General features: G+C 35.7%; 2 protein-coding genes and 4 non-coding genes across 6 annotated transcripts; 1 reads left to right on the top strand and 5 right to left on the bottom strand.

The window, feature by feature from the left end:
- Positions 1-5,173: 5,173 nt before the first annotated feature.
- On the bottom strand, positions 5,174-5,255 carry LOC144999329 (small nucleolar RNA snoR114). The gene has a single exon (XR_013660839.1). It is a non-coding gene; the product is annotated as a small nucleolar RNA snoR114 (small nucleolar RNA).
- Positions 5,256-5,262: 7 nt separating this feature from the next.
- TRNAG-GCC (transfer RNA glycine (anticodon GCC)) lies at positions 5,263-5,333 on the bottom strand. The gene has a single exon. It is a non-coding gene; the product is annotated as a tRNA-Gly (tRNA).
- Positions 5,334-9,995: 4,662 nt separating this feature from the next.
- On the bottom strand, positions 9,996-10,077 carry LOC144999328 (small nucleolar RNA snoR114). The gene has a single exon (XR_013660838.1). It is a non-coding gene; the product is annotated as a small nucleolar RNA snoR114 (small nucleolar RNA).
- A 7-nt stretch (positions 10,078-10,084) lies between these two features.
- Positions 10,085-10,155, bottom strand: TRNAG-GCC (transfer RNA glycine (anticodon GCC)). The gene has a single exon. It is a non-coding gene; the product is annotated as a tRNA-Gly (tRNA).
- A 95-nt stretch (positions 10,156-10,250) lies between these two features.
- On the top strand, positions 10,251-12,598 carry PBCP (Protein phosphatase 2C family protein). The gene is made up of 10 exons (XM_078996792.1): positions 10,251-10,463; positions 10,661-10,712; positions 10,811-10,890; positions 11,024-11,105; positions 11,205-11,275; positions 11,416-11,495; positions 11,592-11,689; positions 11,783-11,906; positions 11,985-12,067; positions 12,150-12,598. Exons 1-10 carry the CDS (start codon positions 10,330-10,332, stop codon positions 12,264-12,266), a joined length of 921 nt encoding a protein of 306 aa, XP_078852918.1. The 5' UTR covers positions 10,251-10,329; the 3' UTR covers positions 12,267-12,598.
- A 275-nt stretch (positions 12,599-12,873) lies between these two features.
- LOC145048332 (Mitochondrial substrate carrier family protein) lies at positions 12,874-14,708 on the bottom strand. Its single transcript, XM_078996791.1, has 2 exons — positions 13,800-14,708; positions 12,874-13,518 (listed from the first exon to the last, which is right to left on the bottom strand). The coding sequence occupies exons 1-2, from the start codon at positions 14,577-14,579 to the stop codon at positions 13,303-13,305; spliced, it is 996 nt and encodes a 331-aa protein (XP_078852917.1). The 5' UTR covers positions 14,580-14,708; the 3' UTR covers positions 12,874-13,302.
- Positions 14,709-16,826: the final 2,118 nt, after the last annotated feature.

The raw sequence follows: 16,826 nt of genomic DNA, 5'->3' as shown, positions 1-16,826 counted from the left end.
GGTTAAAAGAGATAAATTTTCTAAAAGATACAAATACATTCAGGAAGCTGCGGATGCTTCTAGAGGTGCTATGGCCATTATCATTGGACTAGATTAAGATAAGGTGCAACAACTGTGTGATGCAACTAATGAAGAAGTTGAGGAAGCTAAGAAAGTTCAAATTGCAAATTATTTATGCACTGTAATGCTTATTACTATTTACGATTTTACCCCTGTATATCATATAAAGTTTACATTTAAAAAATGGGAAATGAATTGATGATTACCTTTTCAGGGAAACTATGCGGTTTCTGGAGGTGTGAAGGGAATTGAAGCGGTGGAAGCAAAAGCAAAATCATTCAAGGCTCGAATGACGGTATGTGTGATTGAATGGAATTGTTCGTTCCATTTTTATGAAATGTAACAACTCATTCCATTCCATTCCACCCTAGGTACGGCTTGTTGTTGCGGGGGCATTCCACACCGGTTTCATGATTCCGGCATTGTTGAAACTGGAATCGGCATTGGCAGTAACCCAAATCAGAACTCCAAGAATTCCAGTCATATCTAATGTTGATGCACAACCACATTCCGACCCTAATACCATTAAGAAAATCTTGGCTCGCCAAGTAACCTTTCTATTTTGCAATAATATTTAATAAAAAAATTAAAAATTAAAAATATTATATGATAGGTTACATCGCCTGTTCAATGGGAGACGACAGTGAAGACTCTCCTATCGAGGGGATTGGGAAAGAGTTATGAACTTGGACCTGGAAAGGTAAAAACCCTAAACCCTAAACCCTAAATCAGGTTACATGTCATCTTGTTGGTGGAGACCCTAAACCCTAATTGAATTTTAAATCAGGTTATTGTTGGGATTGTGAAGAGAATGGACAAAACATCGCCCATTGAGAATAGAGAAATTAAATATCCTCCTACTTTTGTTCCTACGTATCCTCCTACACAATAAAATGGTGACATGTGTAACATTTAATGCTTATTTAATGAGATTTAATGATATTTTAGGATACTAATATGACACATATCATCATTTAAATGAGTAGGAGAATTAGTAGAATTAAAAGATAGGAGGATATTTAATTTCTCTTGAGAATATTATGGCGTGATGGAATATGAGCTTGATTTGTTGCTTTATAATAATCTTTGGGGTAAAGGGCATAACGGGGATTTTGAGATTTTATAGAGAAGATTAATGTGATGTAGTTGAGTTTTTATGTATGGTTATAACTGTACCTGAATCATGATTATATGCTCTCCGAGTTATATATTTAGGAATAATTTCATTCATATCCTTGGAGAGTCTTAATATTACTTCTATATCCTTATAAAATTTAAAATTGCATATATATCATTCTCAAACTATAAAACTCTCACATATATCGAAAGTGATAATTTAATTAGGATTAAATTAATCTAACATTATAAAACTTATCCAAAAATAAAAATTGCATGTGTTTTACTAAAATACCCTTCTCAAATTAATAGTTAGGAATAAACCATTTCAAGTAGGATAACAAGTTTTAATGATTCAATCGTATTTCTCCTCTTCTTCTCCGTCATGTCGTTATTCTTCTCTTCTTTTGCAACCTTCATTAGTTCAACGTTGAATGCAACTGGAATGTTATTTAAGAGGAAAATCAATATTATTATTAAATTTTTTTACCATTATTTAGAACCCTTGAGACAAGAATGTAATTGCTATTTAAGCAGAATTGAATTTTCAAGATTCTTCTGTATACAAAGTTTTTTCCTTTCTATTACCTAGAAACTTTAATGCCAAATTTGAAACAATTCCTCAAACTTTAGTAGGAACTTTAATGCTATAATTTGAAACGATTCCTTAAAATTTAATGGCTTAATCTAAATGATAAGAGATATAGCCATGAAGAAAGAAGCACAATGTTTAGTCGACACTTCCATAGTTGTGATAAGGAAGAATTAGCGTAATTAGGTTTACTCCTAATTAAAGTGATTTAATGTTGCTAATCTTTTGTTTAGGAAGGGTATTTTAGTACAACATAAATGATTTTAATTTTTGGATAAGTTTTTTAATATTTTATTAATTTAAACTTACTTAAATTATCACTTTGGATATACATGAGAGTTTTATAGTTTGAGAAGGATGTATATGTAATTTTAAATTTTATAAGGATATAGAAATAATATTTAGATTTACCAAGGATATGAATGAAATTATATATTTATTATGAGTATGAGTATGACACACCAACATGTGATCTCTTTAGTCTTTAAAATGCAATGCATTTGCTAAACTATAAGTTGAGCTCATTGAGACATTTTATTGAACAGTTTGCAAGTGTTTTCAACTTTTTCATAATCAACTTCTCAAGATGCAAAATATTCCTAAGCGTCATTAAAATACGTTACTTAGAATTAAACTTGGCCTGATTATAAACTTATAATATAAGGTATTTAAAATGTTGACTTTAAATATATGTTTATTTTATTTTTAATGATTAACTTATTACATAAATCGTTACAGATTTTAGAGAAATAATTATGGATTAAAAAATAGGTAAATCTGCGAAAAAGTCCCAATATTTTAGGCCAGTTTACGATTTAGTTTCAAATTAAATTTTATTTACAAAAAAGGACAGATTACCGGCTAAAACTTCGGATTAGCCCTTCGTGGCCGGTTTCACAGATTTAGCCGGTATCTCGTCTTTTTTCGTTAATTAATCCAAATTTTGGGGCTTTTTCATTAATTAATCAAAATTTTATGACTTTTTCATTATTTATTACCAATAAACCAAAATATTTGGACTTTTCTGAAGATTACCTTTAAACTAATATATATTATATTATATGATCTAATTTAATATGTACTATTCCATATCTTCTTTCTCATGCTCTTCTACGCTCACTGTGTGTTGTTATCGGTGTCGTCAAACCCAACAACAAAAATCTCACTCACAAGCCTCGTTAACTCCATCAATTTTTCAAAATTATATATTCACAACTCTATGATCATCTTTCCATCTCCAAATAAAGAATGGAGAAAATCCTTGTTGATTACGTGGATGTCCCTATTATCTAACCATGACTTAAACCGTGGTTCCAACACTTGGATGTTCCTATTACCTAACCATGACTTGAACCCATACACTAATGGTGTTGTCCATAGTGTTGTTAACAATAGAAGACGAATCTCACATGTTCAACCATTGATACATTGACTCAAATCTTACTTGACCCTTGTTTCCTTACAACACTATAGAAGCCCCAACATAAGATGAATCCCACATGGTTAATCATTTATTGGTTTTTTTTTTGTCAAAAAGTAAAGCATTTTGGAACCCCAAATAGACTAAAACGTAATAATGACAATTATTGTAATATCACACCAATTGTCATTATGACTTAAACGTAACATCACAACAATTGTCATTATTACATTTTAGTCTATTTGGGGCTTCCAGAATGCATTAGTTTTTGGCAAGACAAAAACCAATAAATGATGAAGTTTTTGATAAAGATCGGAACACAATCTTATTGATGGATCCAAGAGCTCCTTCTCGTCCCAAGCCTTTTTCTCCTCAATCTTCTTCCAAAAAATGCACTACAATATGCAATATTATCCCCTCTTTCTCTCCTACAAGCATATAGCTCAATTAGGGTTTCTCTCAAAGTGTTAAGATGACAAGGGAGGAAGAAATGAAGGCTTAAGATCCTTTAAATAGGACACAATCCCTGAAAATTAGGGTTTTCAAACTCAGCTCCTAGTCGTCGAGTTGGGGTCCTCCAACTCGTCGAGTAGACTCTAGAAATTACGTGACCATTAACACTCTTTACTCGGCGAGTTGGGGCCTCTAACTTGTCAAGTTGATAAGACAACAAGAATACAAATTAATTAAATATTATACCTGGGAGTCGGGATGTTACACCTATTGTAAGGAAACAAGGGTCAAGTAAGACTTCAGCCAAGGTATCAGTAGTTAAACCATGTGGGATTTGTATTTTGTTGTTAATAAAACTATGAACAATGTCATTAGTGTATAGGTTCGAAATAAGGTTCGAGTCATGGTTAGGTAGTAGGAACATCCGAGTGTTGGAACCGTAGCTTGTAGGTATACCAAATTAATATTTTAATAGTCTATGATGGATAGCTTGTTGACATTTTTTTTTACAATTAGAGTTAACATTCTTCATGGTTTTCAGTACATAATATCGAGTTGGTTTTTTTTACCTATGTTGTGTTTTTTAAGCTTAATGGTTCATTCTTCATGGTTTTCAAGCCCTATTGTAAGGAAACAAGGGTTATGTAAGACTTGAGCTAAGGTATCTGTGGTTAAACCATGTGGGATTCGTATTTTATTGTGAACAACACTATGGACAATGCGAATAGTGTATGGGTTCGAAATAGGATTCAATTCATGGTTAGCTAATAGGAACATCCAAGTGTTGGAACCACGGTTTAAGTCATGGTTAGGTAATAGGGACATCCACGTAATCAACAAGGATTTTCTGCATTCTTTATTTAGAGATTGAAAGATGATCATAGAGTTGTGAATATATAATTTTGGAAAATTGATGAAGTTAACGAGGCTTGTGAGTGAGATTTTTGTTGTTGGGTTTGACGACACCGATAAAAACACACGGTGAGCCTAGAAGAGCATAAGAAAGAAGATATGGAATAGTACATATTAAATTAGATCATATAATATATATTAGTTTAAAGGTAATCTTCAGAAAAATCCAAATATTTTGGTTTATTGGTAATAAATAATGAAAAAGCCCTAAAATTTTGATTAATTAATGAAAAAACCCCAAAATTTGGATTAATTAACGAAAAAAGACGAGATACCGGCTAAATCTGTGAAACCGGCCACGAAGGGTTAATCCGAAGTTTTAGCCGGTAATCTGTCCTTTTTTGTAAACAAAATTTAATATGGGACTAAATCGTAAATTTGACTAAAATATTGGGACTTTTTCGCAGATTTCCCTTAAAAAATATATAAAAAACAACCGACTGAAACAATAGTTCTTAAAATGCCGGAATAATTGGTAAAAAGCCGGAATAATTCTTAAAAAAGACTAATATTGTTTGGGTTGGAAACTTCGTGTTAATTTAGTTTGAGATACCATTTTTGCAAGTTAGTTGAGCTGATATGAATACGAAAGTTAAGATGTGAAGAAATTTAAAAAGAAAATGCTCAGAAGCGCTTTAATTCGAAATTTCGAAGTGCTGTGATGACCCAACATCACAATGGGCGCATTTATCATCATGGCATAATTAAATGCACCAGCCGGGAATCGAACCCGGGTCTGTACCGTGGCAGGGTACTATTCTACCACTAGACCACTGGTGCTTGATGCTATGTACGTATTTCCATTACTATATATACACGTCGGCTATATTTCACATTAATTACTCCAAAACCGTGTAAAAGTTGAACATGGAGTTTAGCAAAAGTCACTGCTTTGCTGACTGAATCCCATGGCAATAGAGTGCAACAGTGAAAAGAATTGCAATATTTAGCAAATTATTGACCACTCATCCCAATTCGATATTTCCTAGTCCCTTGTCAAAACAGAAAAGCAAATTACATACAATAAATAAAACTTTAAACAAATAATAAATTAAATATGAAAATACTAAAGCGCAACCCTTTAGATTTAAGGGGTTGGCTAAAAAGACACATCATTTTACCATTTATACAACCCTAATTAATTTTTGAAATGCTTTTATTGGTTGAAATTGCATTGTTTTTCGAAAAATCTGATTACAAGTAGTTGATTATAGGTTGGCTTTTTATACAAGTGATGATAGGGTGTCTAAGGGGTGTCTTATTAGCAACACCCTAGATTTAATTAGGCGGGGTTTTATATGCCATCAATTGCAAGGAATCTTCGATTTTGTCCACTGTGTAATAAAGATATTAAATAATGGAATGACAGACAATTTTTTACGATAAAAAGTTCCTAAATATTTTGATGAATTGTTTATTGTTCATTGTCCTTAACTGATAATTTGATTAGGCGGGTTTTTATATGCCATGAATTTCAAGGAATCTTCGATTTTGTCCACTGTGTAATAAAGATATTAAATAAGGGAATAACAGTCAATTTTTTACGATAAAAAGCTCCTAAATATCTTGATGAATTGTTTATTGTTCATTGTCCTTAACTAATAATTCAATCTTATGTCAAGATCACATGGATTTTAATCTATAATAATCCAAAAGAGATATTATCGTTTTTAGGCATAAAAAGATCAAAACGAAGAACTTGATGTTGATGAATGTGAAGATTGTGTAGATTGTTAGGTGCCCCAAAAGATGAAGTAGTCGGACCGTAGTCCTAAAAGATGGAGAAGTATCTTACATACTTATAAAGCTTGCATTTTTCTTTGATTGTCATGCATTTGAAACCCCCACAATAATTTGCTAAAACCTCATGCATTTGAAACCCCCAAACCTTTTCACCTTTTTAATAATTAATCACACATAATCAATGGTAATTCATATGAGATAATAATTTGTTAAAACCTCATGCATTTGTATGGTATTAAAACATGTTTGGGTTTTTGGGTTTTAGACTTTAGTAAATGGGTAATCCGTTTGATACGTCGGATTTGAAGATATCTTATTCGAATTACCCAAAACAAGAGATAAATTAATAATATATGCTCATGCATGTTTTGTACAAGCCCCAATCGAAATACAATATATCATGATCATACAATTAAGTGTCTTTTATTCTATTTTTGGCTTTATAACAAAAGTTTGTTTACGTGGCGAAGAAAGAAAACTTGAAGATGAATATTTAGGTTGGATGTTTATATAACATTTGTTTTAAATATATAATATAGATATAAATACACAAATGTGTGTCAAATACAGCCCATCACAAATTTAATGTTATAAACTACAATATAACTCAAAGTGGTTTTCCAAATATAATGTTTATACTATAATATAATATATTAGAAGAATATCATATAGTAGACGAATCCCACATAGTTAGGGTCATATAGTAGACGAATCTCACATATTAGAAGAATATCATATTAGTTACATAGATAATATATTATAATTATATTTCATTTAAAATATGTTAGTGTCATTTAGAAGAATACCATATTAGTTGATGATTGAGGAGTTTAGGGTTAGGAGTTTGAGAAACTCCCCCTCAGCTAGTGCGTGTATTGGTGATGGTTAGTATGTGGTTAGGAATTCAGGTTGAAGGATCGCCTGTAGGACTCGTGTGAGTCGGAACGAAGATCTTGAGGTCAGATAGCATGAGATGCTTTCGTGTTGGTAGATCATAGCAGAGACAACATGTAGGGCATAGAAGAGCGGCGGGAGAGCCTCAGCTTTCGTCGCTAGCGATCAGTGGTGGAAAGTGTTGTAAGACTACAGGGCAACTGTAGCATTCACTAACAGTCAGTGGTGAGAAGTGTTGTCAGACTACGGGGCAACCGTAGCATTCACTAGCAGACAGCGATAGAGGGTGATGTAAGACTGCGGGTAAGCCGTAGCATTTCGTAGTAGCTTCGTTGGCGGAGTTGGGGCGAGTCCCTTATCTCCTAGCTTTCAGATAGGTATCAGGAATGGGTAATGAATGAGAATGGTAAGGAGTTTGCCTGTACGGCCCTGGAGAGGTGAGACCTTGGGAGAGGCCGTTCTAGGATATATTTGGGTGAGACCCGTGGGCGAGGCCCGTATGAGAATAGCAGTGTAGGTGAGACTTGAGAGCAAGGTTTCTCATTAGTATGGTTGGGTGAGACCCGTGGGCGAGGCCCTTGCAAGAGTAGTTAGGCAAGCGAGACTAGAAGGATAGGGGCGGGTGAGACCCGTGGGTGAGGCCCGTGAGTTTTAGCAGCACAGGTGGGACCTGTTAGGGATCTTAGTGCCTAGATAGGGGATCGGGGATCCCAGGAAATTGTAGTGCCAGCATGGTAGAATAGACTGAGCAGTATAAGTGGTTGAAGTTTCTTCGAAAGTCGCTGGGAGCGACTAGTAGTTGTGTTGGGTCAGCGATCGGTGGGAGCCGGTAATCCAGATATTGATAGGTTGGTAAGGACCAGGGTGGTCTCAGTTCTTCCGGAAGCCAGATAAGGAATAGCAGAATTTCCAGTCAGTAGCAGTGCGAGTATGCAGCGTATGGTGGAATTCAGTTAGTTGATCGAGGGGTGCTCGACACCAAATGATAGTAGAAAGAATGCCCAGTGGATACTGGCGATGATGACCCGTACTGGGAGTAGCGGGAGTAATAGATTGGGTGAAGACAGGGTCTTCACAGTGGTAGAGGAGATAGATGGTTATGGAGCGTTGCCTTGGGAAGGCAAGGAAATCGCGCAAGGAAAGAAGGGGTGAACCCCTATGTTGCAGTACTCGGAGAGTATTAGAAGGATTGTCGGTTGGGTAAGTTGTGTTTCCAGAATGTTCAGGGTCAGGATGGACCCAAGATTTTTATCCGTAAGGATTGATGTCAGTCTGAATGACTAAGCGGAAGGCCAGCGAAGTTAGGTAGCTGGTGTTAGACTAATTGGTGGAGTATTGGATGCAGATCGCAGGCGGTGGATCATAGCAAACTTCGAGGATGAAGTTTAGTTTAAGTGGGGGAGACTTGTAACACCTAAAGTCTGGAAGGCCAAGAAAGGAAAGAAAACCCTAATTTTAAAGGGCGACTCGGCGAGTCCAATGATGAACTCAGCGAGTCCGAGCGGGATCCGGGTCGAGGAGTAAGTGACCGACTCGGCGAGTCGGCCAAGGGGTAGATCTTTGCTTTAAACCCTAGTTTATGGAGCCTCTTTGCTTTAAACCCTAGTTTATGGTGTATTTTGCCTAGATCTCCTTCTCTACACGTAAAGTTTGCAAATTTACGTGAGGAATAGGCTTGGGAAGGGTAGATCTACAGTTTGGAGTCCATGCATGACTCAAAAGTCCTCTGCATGTAAGGAGATTTGTATGGACTCGGCGAGTCCTTTGAGTGGACTCGGCGAGTAGCATGAAGATGAGGAGCAACTCGACGAGTGGGATGAACAGCTCGTCGAGTCAGATGAAGATTGCCTTGTACTCGGCGAGTCTGTTCTTGGACTCGGCGAGTCAGGTTGCGAAACCCCAAACCCTTCAAGTTGAGACTCGAATCAGTGAGTCGGGTGGAGACTCGGTAAGTTGGACAGGTCAGGACTCAGAAATCGGTAGACTCGGCGAGTCATGGACTGACTCGGCGAGTCGAGACGTGAAGGGAAGGATTCTGTATATATGAACTCGGCGAGTCAGTAGGGTTATTAGTGTTTTTTTTTTTTTTTTGATACATTGATTTATTTACGATTTTGCCATTCCGCGGAATGCATGTCTATATCCGGAAAAGTCCATTTTTATATCTATTTTTTGAAAACACCCCCCATTTTTTGACTATTTACGGTATTTTCTCTTTTAGAAACACACACAAAAATAAAATAAAATAAAGACGGGTACTTGGGATTTGGGAAGCTATGAAAAAAAAAGTTGGGGTCCTTCAAGCAAATGATTTCTTGTTTGCTTCCACTGGCTTATGCCATGAACATTTCTTCAACTTGCCGCTTAGAGGATTTTATCGACCGTCATAAACTAACCCAAACGTAGCAATGAATGTAAAAGACTTTGCTACAACCTAAGAGGGTTTTATATTATAGAATATTAGAATGCCAAAAATTGAGCCTTTTTACAATCTTCTTAAAGAGGGAGAACAACAAGATGACTTCAAGGAGAACGTTGAGACACCATCGGTTTCATGAGGCCACTAGATGTTATTGTAGATGAGATTTTGTAACTGCTATGAATGTGGAGTGAGACATATTTTTTGTTACTATCATAATGTTTGGACAAATGCTGCCGGGGAGTGCAACATAGAGGGGCTGAAGATGGAAGAGACCAACCAAAACATAATATACACGTACCACAATACATTACGTCCACCAAAAGCTATCCTACTTCAAAATGACCTCCATCAAAAGCGATCAGATTCTCTTTAAAAAAATAAATATGCTCAGAAGCACTTTAATTCGAAATATCGAACAGCTGTGATGAACCAACATCACATGTAGCGCAATCTTCATCATGGCATAATTAAATGCACCAGCCGGGAATCGAACCCGGGTCTGTACCGTGGCAGGGTACTATTCTACCACTAGACCACTGGTGCTTTGGTGATTATCAAGCCCACATAATATATATTATCGTTCATTCATAAATAAAGGATGACGTGGCAAAATGTCTATCAAACCTCTGCATTCAAACACACCCATCCTTGCTGTGTAGTGATTGTGTGTGAAATACGAACCGCTGAGCAGCGGTGGTCGGAGTCTGACGACTGGAAATGGCAATCACAGTTTCTTATTCTCGTCATCATCAATTCGTGTCTTCTAATAATGGAATTGCAATACAACTTCCCAGCAAGAAACTGATGAGCTTCATTCGTTGTTCCTCTCCACAATCCACTCCTATAGTAAGGTACTTCTAATTCCGCAATCCCCAATTCAATTGTAAATTTTCAATTCCATTCCTTCTGAGTCGCCACTTTCTGATTAAAATTCAGTCACTGTATTTCTGCTCCATGAAACGAATTCCGGTATTGCTTGCTAATGTTGATAGATAAGATGTTAATTTACAAAGGACTCCTGAGTCATGATTATTTGTTGTTTTTGTAGGCCAGAGTTGTCTATTCGTGTTGGAACTCAACTCATTCCACACCCCAAAAAGGTATGTTCCATTGTTCCTCTTACCTTACCTTACAGTGAGTAAGGTATGAATTTTGTTTCCCATTGGATCATTCTTTCTAAATGTTAATCTGTTTGAAGGTTGCAAAAGGTGGGGAAGATGCTTTCTTTGTGAGCAGTTACAATGGTGGAGTTATTGCTGTTGCAGATGGTGTTTCCGGGTATTATATTGCTTTCTTCCTTTGTCATGTTAAGCAATTTTGGAGCTCACAACTTTAAATTTGTGAACAGTATACATCGAGCTAAACTGCGTATAACCTTTTGATTTTCAATTCTTGATCCTTTTTGTGGTAGGTGGGCTGAAAAGGATGTGGATCCAGCACAATTCTCAAGAGAACTTATGAGAAAAGCTTCATCTTTAGTTGAGGATGAGGAGGTATCTTCATCATTTTATTATATGACATTATTAGACGTACAATAGCCATGTTTTTTTTGTGATTTCATATATCTAATCCCTATAGAAATGATGTTATAGGTTAACTATGATCCACGGATTCTTGTTAGGAAAGCACATGCTGCCACCTCTTCCACAGGTTCAGCTACTGTGTATGTTTTGGCATGTATTCCAATTCATCACCAATCACTTACACGTTTAGGCTTTTTGTTGATGAGGGCATTTACGTCTTTTTCAAACATCGAGTTATTACATGTTCCCAATATTTACATTAATGCTTTTGGGTTTGTAGAATTGTTTCCATGCTAGACAAGAATGGGATTTTGAAGGTTGCCAATGTTGGTGATTGTGGGCTTCGGGTTATTCGCAAAGGTAACACAAGATTCTATGAAGCTCTTATCTCTTACAAAAATATATTTAATCAGTGACATATATATATATTTTTTGTATAAATCTTGAACCTTTTAGGCCAAATAATATTTTCCACGTTTCCACAAGAGCATTATTTTGATTGCCCATATCAGTTGAGCTCAGAGGCAGTCACCCAGACATATCTAGATGCCACGGTATACAAAATTATCAAATCCTTTTTTTTGTATAAAACAAATTTTCAAACTTTTTTACCTTGTAAAAATAAAAATAAAAATACATGTGTCTAGGTTACAAGTGTGGATTCGATGAAGGGGGACATTATTGTGATGGGTTCAGATGGGCTTTTTGATAACGTATTTGATCATGAAATTGTATCTACAATTACCAAGCATCAAGATGTTGTGGAAGCTGGTAACTATTTCTTGAAAATCCTTTTTATCACATTTTCTAAATTAAGCAACTGATTAAAATTTTTGGTTTGAATTGTAGCAAAAGTATTGGCTGATCTTGCTTACAAGCATTCAGTGGACTTCTACTTTGAATCCCCGTATTCACTTGAAGCCAGAGCCAGAGTAAATTTTTAACAAATCTGTCATTTATTTTTCCTTTTTGGAAAAAAAAAGGCGTAAATTGTATGTATTTGTTGATATGCAGGGGTTTGATGTGCCATGGTGGAAAAAACTTGTGGGACAAAAGCTAACAGGCATGGCTAATAGCATTTTAGTAAATAGTAGCTGTTATAGTTTCATGGATGTTGTCTTTTACTTGTAGAACTTTCTAGAACTTTCTAGAAGATGCAAGTGAAAGAACAATATAAGGACTGATGGTTATTGTTACCATGCAGGTGGAAAGATGGATGATATAACTGTAATAGTTGGTGAAGTGGTAAGCAATTGAAATAATCAATCATTGCTTCAATGGGTATTGTTCATATGTCGAGAGTAATATAGATTTGGTCAATGTATAAACATCCAACAAATGTTTCCTATTAAACTTTAGGTTAAGGTTTTTGCAAAGAATTGATACAAATTGTTGTATTATTGGTTGTTTGTTGAAGGTAAAGTTTGAAAATAGAACGCATGGAAACCCCTTTCACCACCAAACTTTGTTGTTTGTCATTGATATGATTTCTATTTTCTACTGTGATAAATTGCTTGTAAAACAGACACAAAAAATGTTTTTTGGTTCATTTATCATTAAACAGGTTAATTTGTTACTCAGATATACAAAATTAACAAAAGTAACCAAAATATAAACGATTAAATAGTATTCAAGTGATCACAACATTCGAAATCATTTATTCTGACAAATTAAATTTATCGTTTCACAGTTTAGTTTTTTAATGATAAATCAAAGTACACATTTAAAACAACTAGTATTAATCAAGCTCTAAAACTTTATTCAACATCTAAGCATTTCACTTGGGTCAGCAAAAATCTATAACATGGCAGTGGTAAAGACACTAGTGAAAATTTCCTGCAAAACTTACAGATAAATCTGCACGATAAAAAAACTCAATAGATTTGGATAAACAATTTTGAAGCCAATAAACAATAATACAGCTCATGCCATAAACAATAATGGCATACCCTTCTTCTGTTTGTCCCCAATCACACCAATTTGAAGCTCATCAGAATAATTATAACAATCGGAAGCATTAGCACTCAATCAGTTTGGAGAAGTTGATCTTTCTTTTCTTTTCTATGTAAGAGGAGATGAGAGGAGTGTGTTTGTGTCTTGAATCTTGATGTAACAACAAGAGAAAAAGGGAATGTTGATTTTTTTTTTTTTTTTTACCTATACTATTTTAGGTCATTCTGCTACCTCTATCATCGGTATTTATGTCTTGAAAAAATGACTTTCCAGCTTCATATGTTGACCAGCAAATGGCTGCAGCTGGAGCATGAAAAAGCATCCTTGGCATCCATCCCCTGAAAAGCCCTCTGTATCCATCTTTTCTCAATATTGTTCTTAATACATCCCTAATTGAACCATTTGCATATCTATCACATCCACACACACCCTGCATTCATTCCAATTTCAGATTCATCAACATATAAATAGATATATTTCAGCAGATATGCATAGTCTTTATCTTAGTCTAGATAAGTATAACTTTAGACATCACTAAACAGGATGGGATAAAGCTACTTTTGAAGTTCAGATATGACAAAAAGAAACAAGATAAACAGATTTATCAAAGATTTGAACTTTATAAGCATAATAAAAAAGATATTACTTCTTCTTTCTTCAATAACTTATTAAGCAATTCATAGGAAATAGAGAAGATTTGTGAAGAAATACCTGACACTGCAACTGAGTCTTGACAACATCAAGTGGAGTAGTGACAGCAGCAGCCAATGCTCCTGCAGCTGCACCAGCAGTAGCGTGAACCACCAACCGTTCATCACTGGCACTATCCGGCGAGACACCCAACAAACCCCTCTTCGCCGCCTCATAGGTCGCAAAATGGACAGCCGTGAATGGCGCATTCATCAAAATCGTTGTTCTATACGAAGCATAAAAAGCCCCAAATCCTTCTTCTTTCAACACTGTTCTTATACAATCGAACACACCTTTATACGGACTCTCACTCCCTAACTGCAGCCTCTGCTTCACCATATCCATTGGAGTAAACACTGCATCACTTGCTACAGTCGCGAAAACCCCCGCCGCCGCGTGAGCTGCCGGATTATTTGGGTGCTGCCTTGAAAACGTCTCTTTACACATCTCGTATACGGAAAAATAAACAGCGTGTGCCGGACCTGCACCGAGTCCCATCGCTCCGATTCCACGGTACAGACCGGCGGGACCATCGGACTTGAGTATCGACTGAAGAGCTTGTCGGAGTCCAGCAGATTTAATGGGGCATGATCCTAATACTTGCATACGGGTTTTAATTGTGTCAATTGGGAACATGGCCATGTGTTCGACCATGCCGGCGATGGAACCAGCGATCATAAACTGCCAAAAGTGCAGGCCGTCGTGCTGCGGCGAGACGGTTATCTCCGGGTGGTAATCTGGTGGTTGTGGGATCGGTATAAGGTCGGATTTCTTGAATTTTGCTGCTTCTGTCGTCGCCATTGGAAAAGAATAATAAAGAAAATGGAAATTATTACACAAATGAACACGAAAACTTTGAACAAGAAAAGCTGAAAAATTAGGGTTTTGACATGGTTTCTTTGCGATTCATGATATGTCCGCAACTCGAAGGGACACAAGAGAATTACACAAATGATCCCTATATAATCTTACTATTCAGTTTCCGTCCTTCTACCTTCTGACTTTACAATATGAGTAATTGATTTCTAAACCAATTTTAGTTATTAGATATTATACTAATTCTAAAATTCTTTATGAACAGGACTTTGTTCAGTTGGCTGATTTTTTTTTCTTTATTTTTTTCATGTTTGCTTTATTTTTTGATAATTGATATTGTTGGTGAATTACACATGTTAACAACCGTTCTTCTACCATTTACGTAGCGTTTTTCTCCTACTCTATCAACTACGTGTTTGGTTTTCCCCTTGTGTTATGTTGCCATCGCACGGTATACCACCATGTACTCCCTCCGCCCTCATTAATTCGTCCAATCCTTCCACATCATTCCACAACTTAGCCCCTCCGCCTTCTACCAATCAATGTCAAAGGTTACCGCTTCAATATTTACATAGCTTTCCCCCATTGTCTATATGCCATCAAAATAAATCTTTGCTTTGTTTTTCAGAAATTGCAACAATGTACCCACCTCCAGTTGATTCCATTTGATATCGAGAACGATGGGAGAAGAAGACGTCGGACCATGTATCGATCAGAATTAGAAACGCTGCCCCATTCACGAACATAAGGGATATCGACGAAGGTGGCGTTGTGCCTTGCACCGATCCTTGAAGATGGGGAGTAATATTTTTACATTTTTCTTTAGTCTGTTCTATTTCTTCTATAGAGCCATGATTGGACCACCACATCTTCTACCTCTTGCAAAGGCCTGAAACAACCCACCGCCAACTACACTATGTGTTACCTCCTCAAGCCACCGATAATGAATTTTTAAGGGTTTATAGATATGTCGACTTTTGCAAACTTGAAAATGAGAATACTTTAGAACCTACTCCTAAATAGGCGACATGGGTCTTTACTCTTTACTTAAGATTCGTATGGTTTGGTTGAGTTGGGCACCCAGGTGTTCATTGAAACGTCACAAAGAATTTGGAAATATTTTATGTATTTGGATCTTTTTAAGGATTCATTTTGGTCAATGTTTTATATTTTGTTAATAATCAGATTACTATGAGTCGATATCTTTATGTACAGGTTCTGACTTGGCTTCCTAATCATCAATTTATCAAATTGACGAAGGCACCTAGATTAGAAGATTATGTATTGTGAAACTGTCTCCCAATTACACATTGGACTTACTGATGAAGATATAACGGTAACACAACTATCAACTACCAATTATTATCAATTTTTCTTTCTATATTTTAATTAACTTGACAATTGATTTGGGTCTCAGGAACTATTTTCTGACTTAAGTATCAGTTGGTAAGTGAAACAGATATTTCATTAACGTTTACAACTTGGAGAGAAAATTATTACCATTGTTGTGTTGAGGCCCGATTTCCAACTTGACGCCAATTATTATCAATTGTTCTGTTTTGGGGGTATGTTAACTTGACTATTTCCCTTTTTTACTATTTAATATCCCTTTATCAACATGGTTCCGTTGATAATGATTGTTACTATATGCTTGCTTTGCACAATGGTGATTTTTCATTTGAATCCGGCAGAAGAAAAAGATGGATAAGTAGCTGAGTTTTTTTTTTCTTTTAACATTTGTTTATGCCCTTTCATTTCTATCTTGTTATAGTTCTTTTACTAGACTTGAACTTGGCAGATATTTAATGGTCATAATGGGTCTGTAACAGCTATATATACTAAGGAGAACCTATTAAACAATGGTTATTATTGTTGAAATAACTCTGTTTGTGGATGGAAAATGTTGCCATCAATCTAATTGCCTTCCAATCCTCTTCTGTGACATAAATTAAAGGTAATTTTTGAAATTAAGTTCAAGTCTTGAATGGAAAATATGACATTAGTGAATGAATGTTGGTTTAAAGAAAGAGTGTTTGGAAAATGACATAGAATGCAAAATCAAAGTTACTTAGGAATGCTCTTAATGTAAGTTGGAATTGAATTTGCGTTCACAAAGTATTATTAAAAAGTTAGAAACATCAAAAATCAAACAATGTGAAACATCAAATAATGTCATTTAGCTGTAAACATTGAAAGTTGTGTTTTTGCTATAAATTGGGCATATGTATGAAT

The sequence above is a fragment of the Lactuca saligna genome, chromosome 5 (assembly GCF_052625555.1).
Source record: "Lactuca saligna cultivar CGN05327 chromosome 5, ASM5262555v1, whole genome shotgun sequence".
Classification (NCBI taxonomy): domain Eukaryota; kingdom Viridiplantae; phylum Streptophyta; class Magnoliopsida; order Asterales; family Asteraceae; genus Lactuca; species Lactuca saligna.
Note: the sequence above shows the minus strand (reverse complement) of the source record. Positions and strands in the feature narration are given on the sequence as shown.

Coding starts and splice junctions, on each gene's coding strand:
- PBCP (XM_078996792.1), top strand. CDS start 10,330: ATGGCAATCACAGTTTCTTATTCTCGTCATCATCAATTCGTGTCTTCT. Junction 11,276..11,415: donor TCCACAGGTTCAGCTACTGT/GTATGTTTTGGC, acceptor TTGGGTTTGTAG/AATTGTTTCCATGCTAGACA. Junction 11,690..11,782: donor AGACATATCTAGATGCCACG/GTATACAAAATT, acceptor ACATGTGTCTAG/GTTACAAGTGTGGATTCGAT.
- LOC145048332 (XM_078996791.1), bottom strand. CDS start 14,579: ATGGCGACGACAGAAGCAGCAAAATTCAAGAAATCCGACCTTATACCG. Junction 13,519..13,799: donor AGACTCAGTTGCAGTGTCAG/GTATTTCTTCAC, acceptor GAATGAATGCAG/GGTGTGTGTGGATGTGATAG.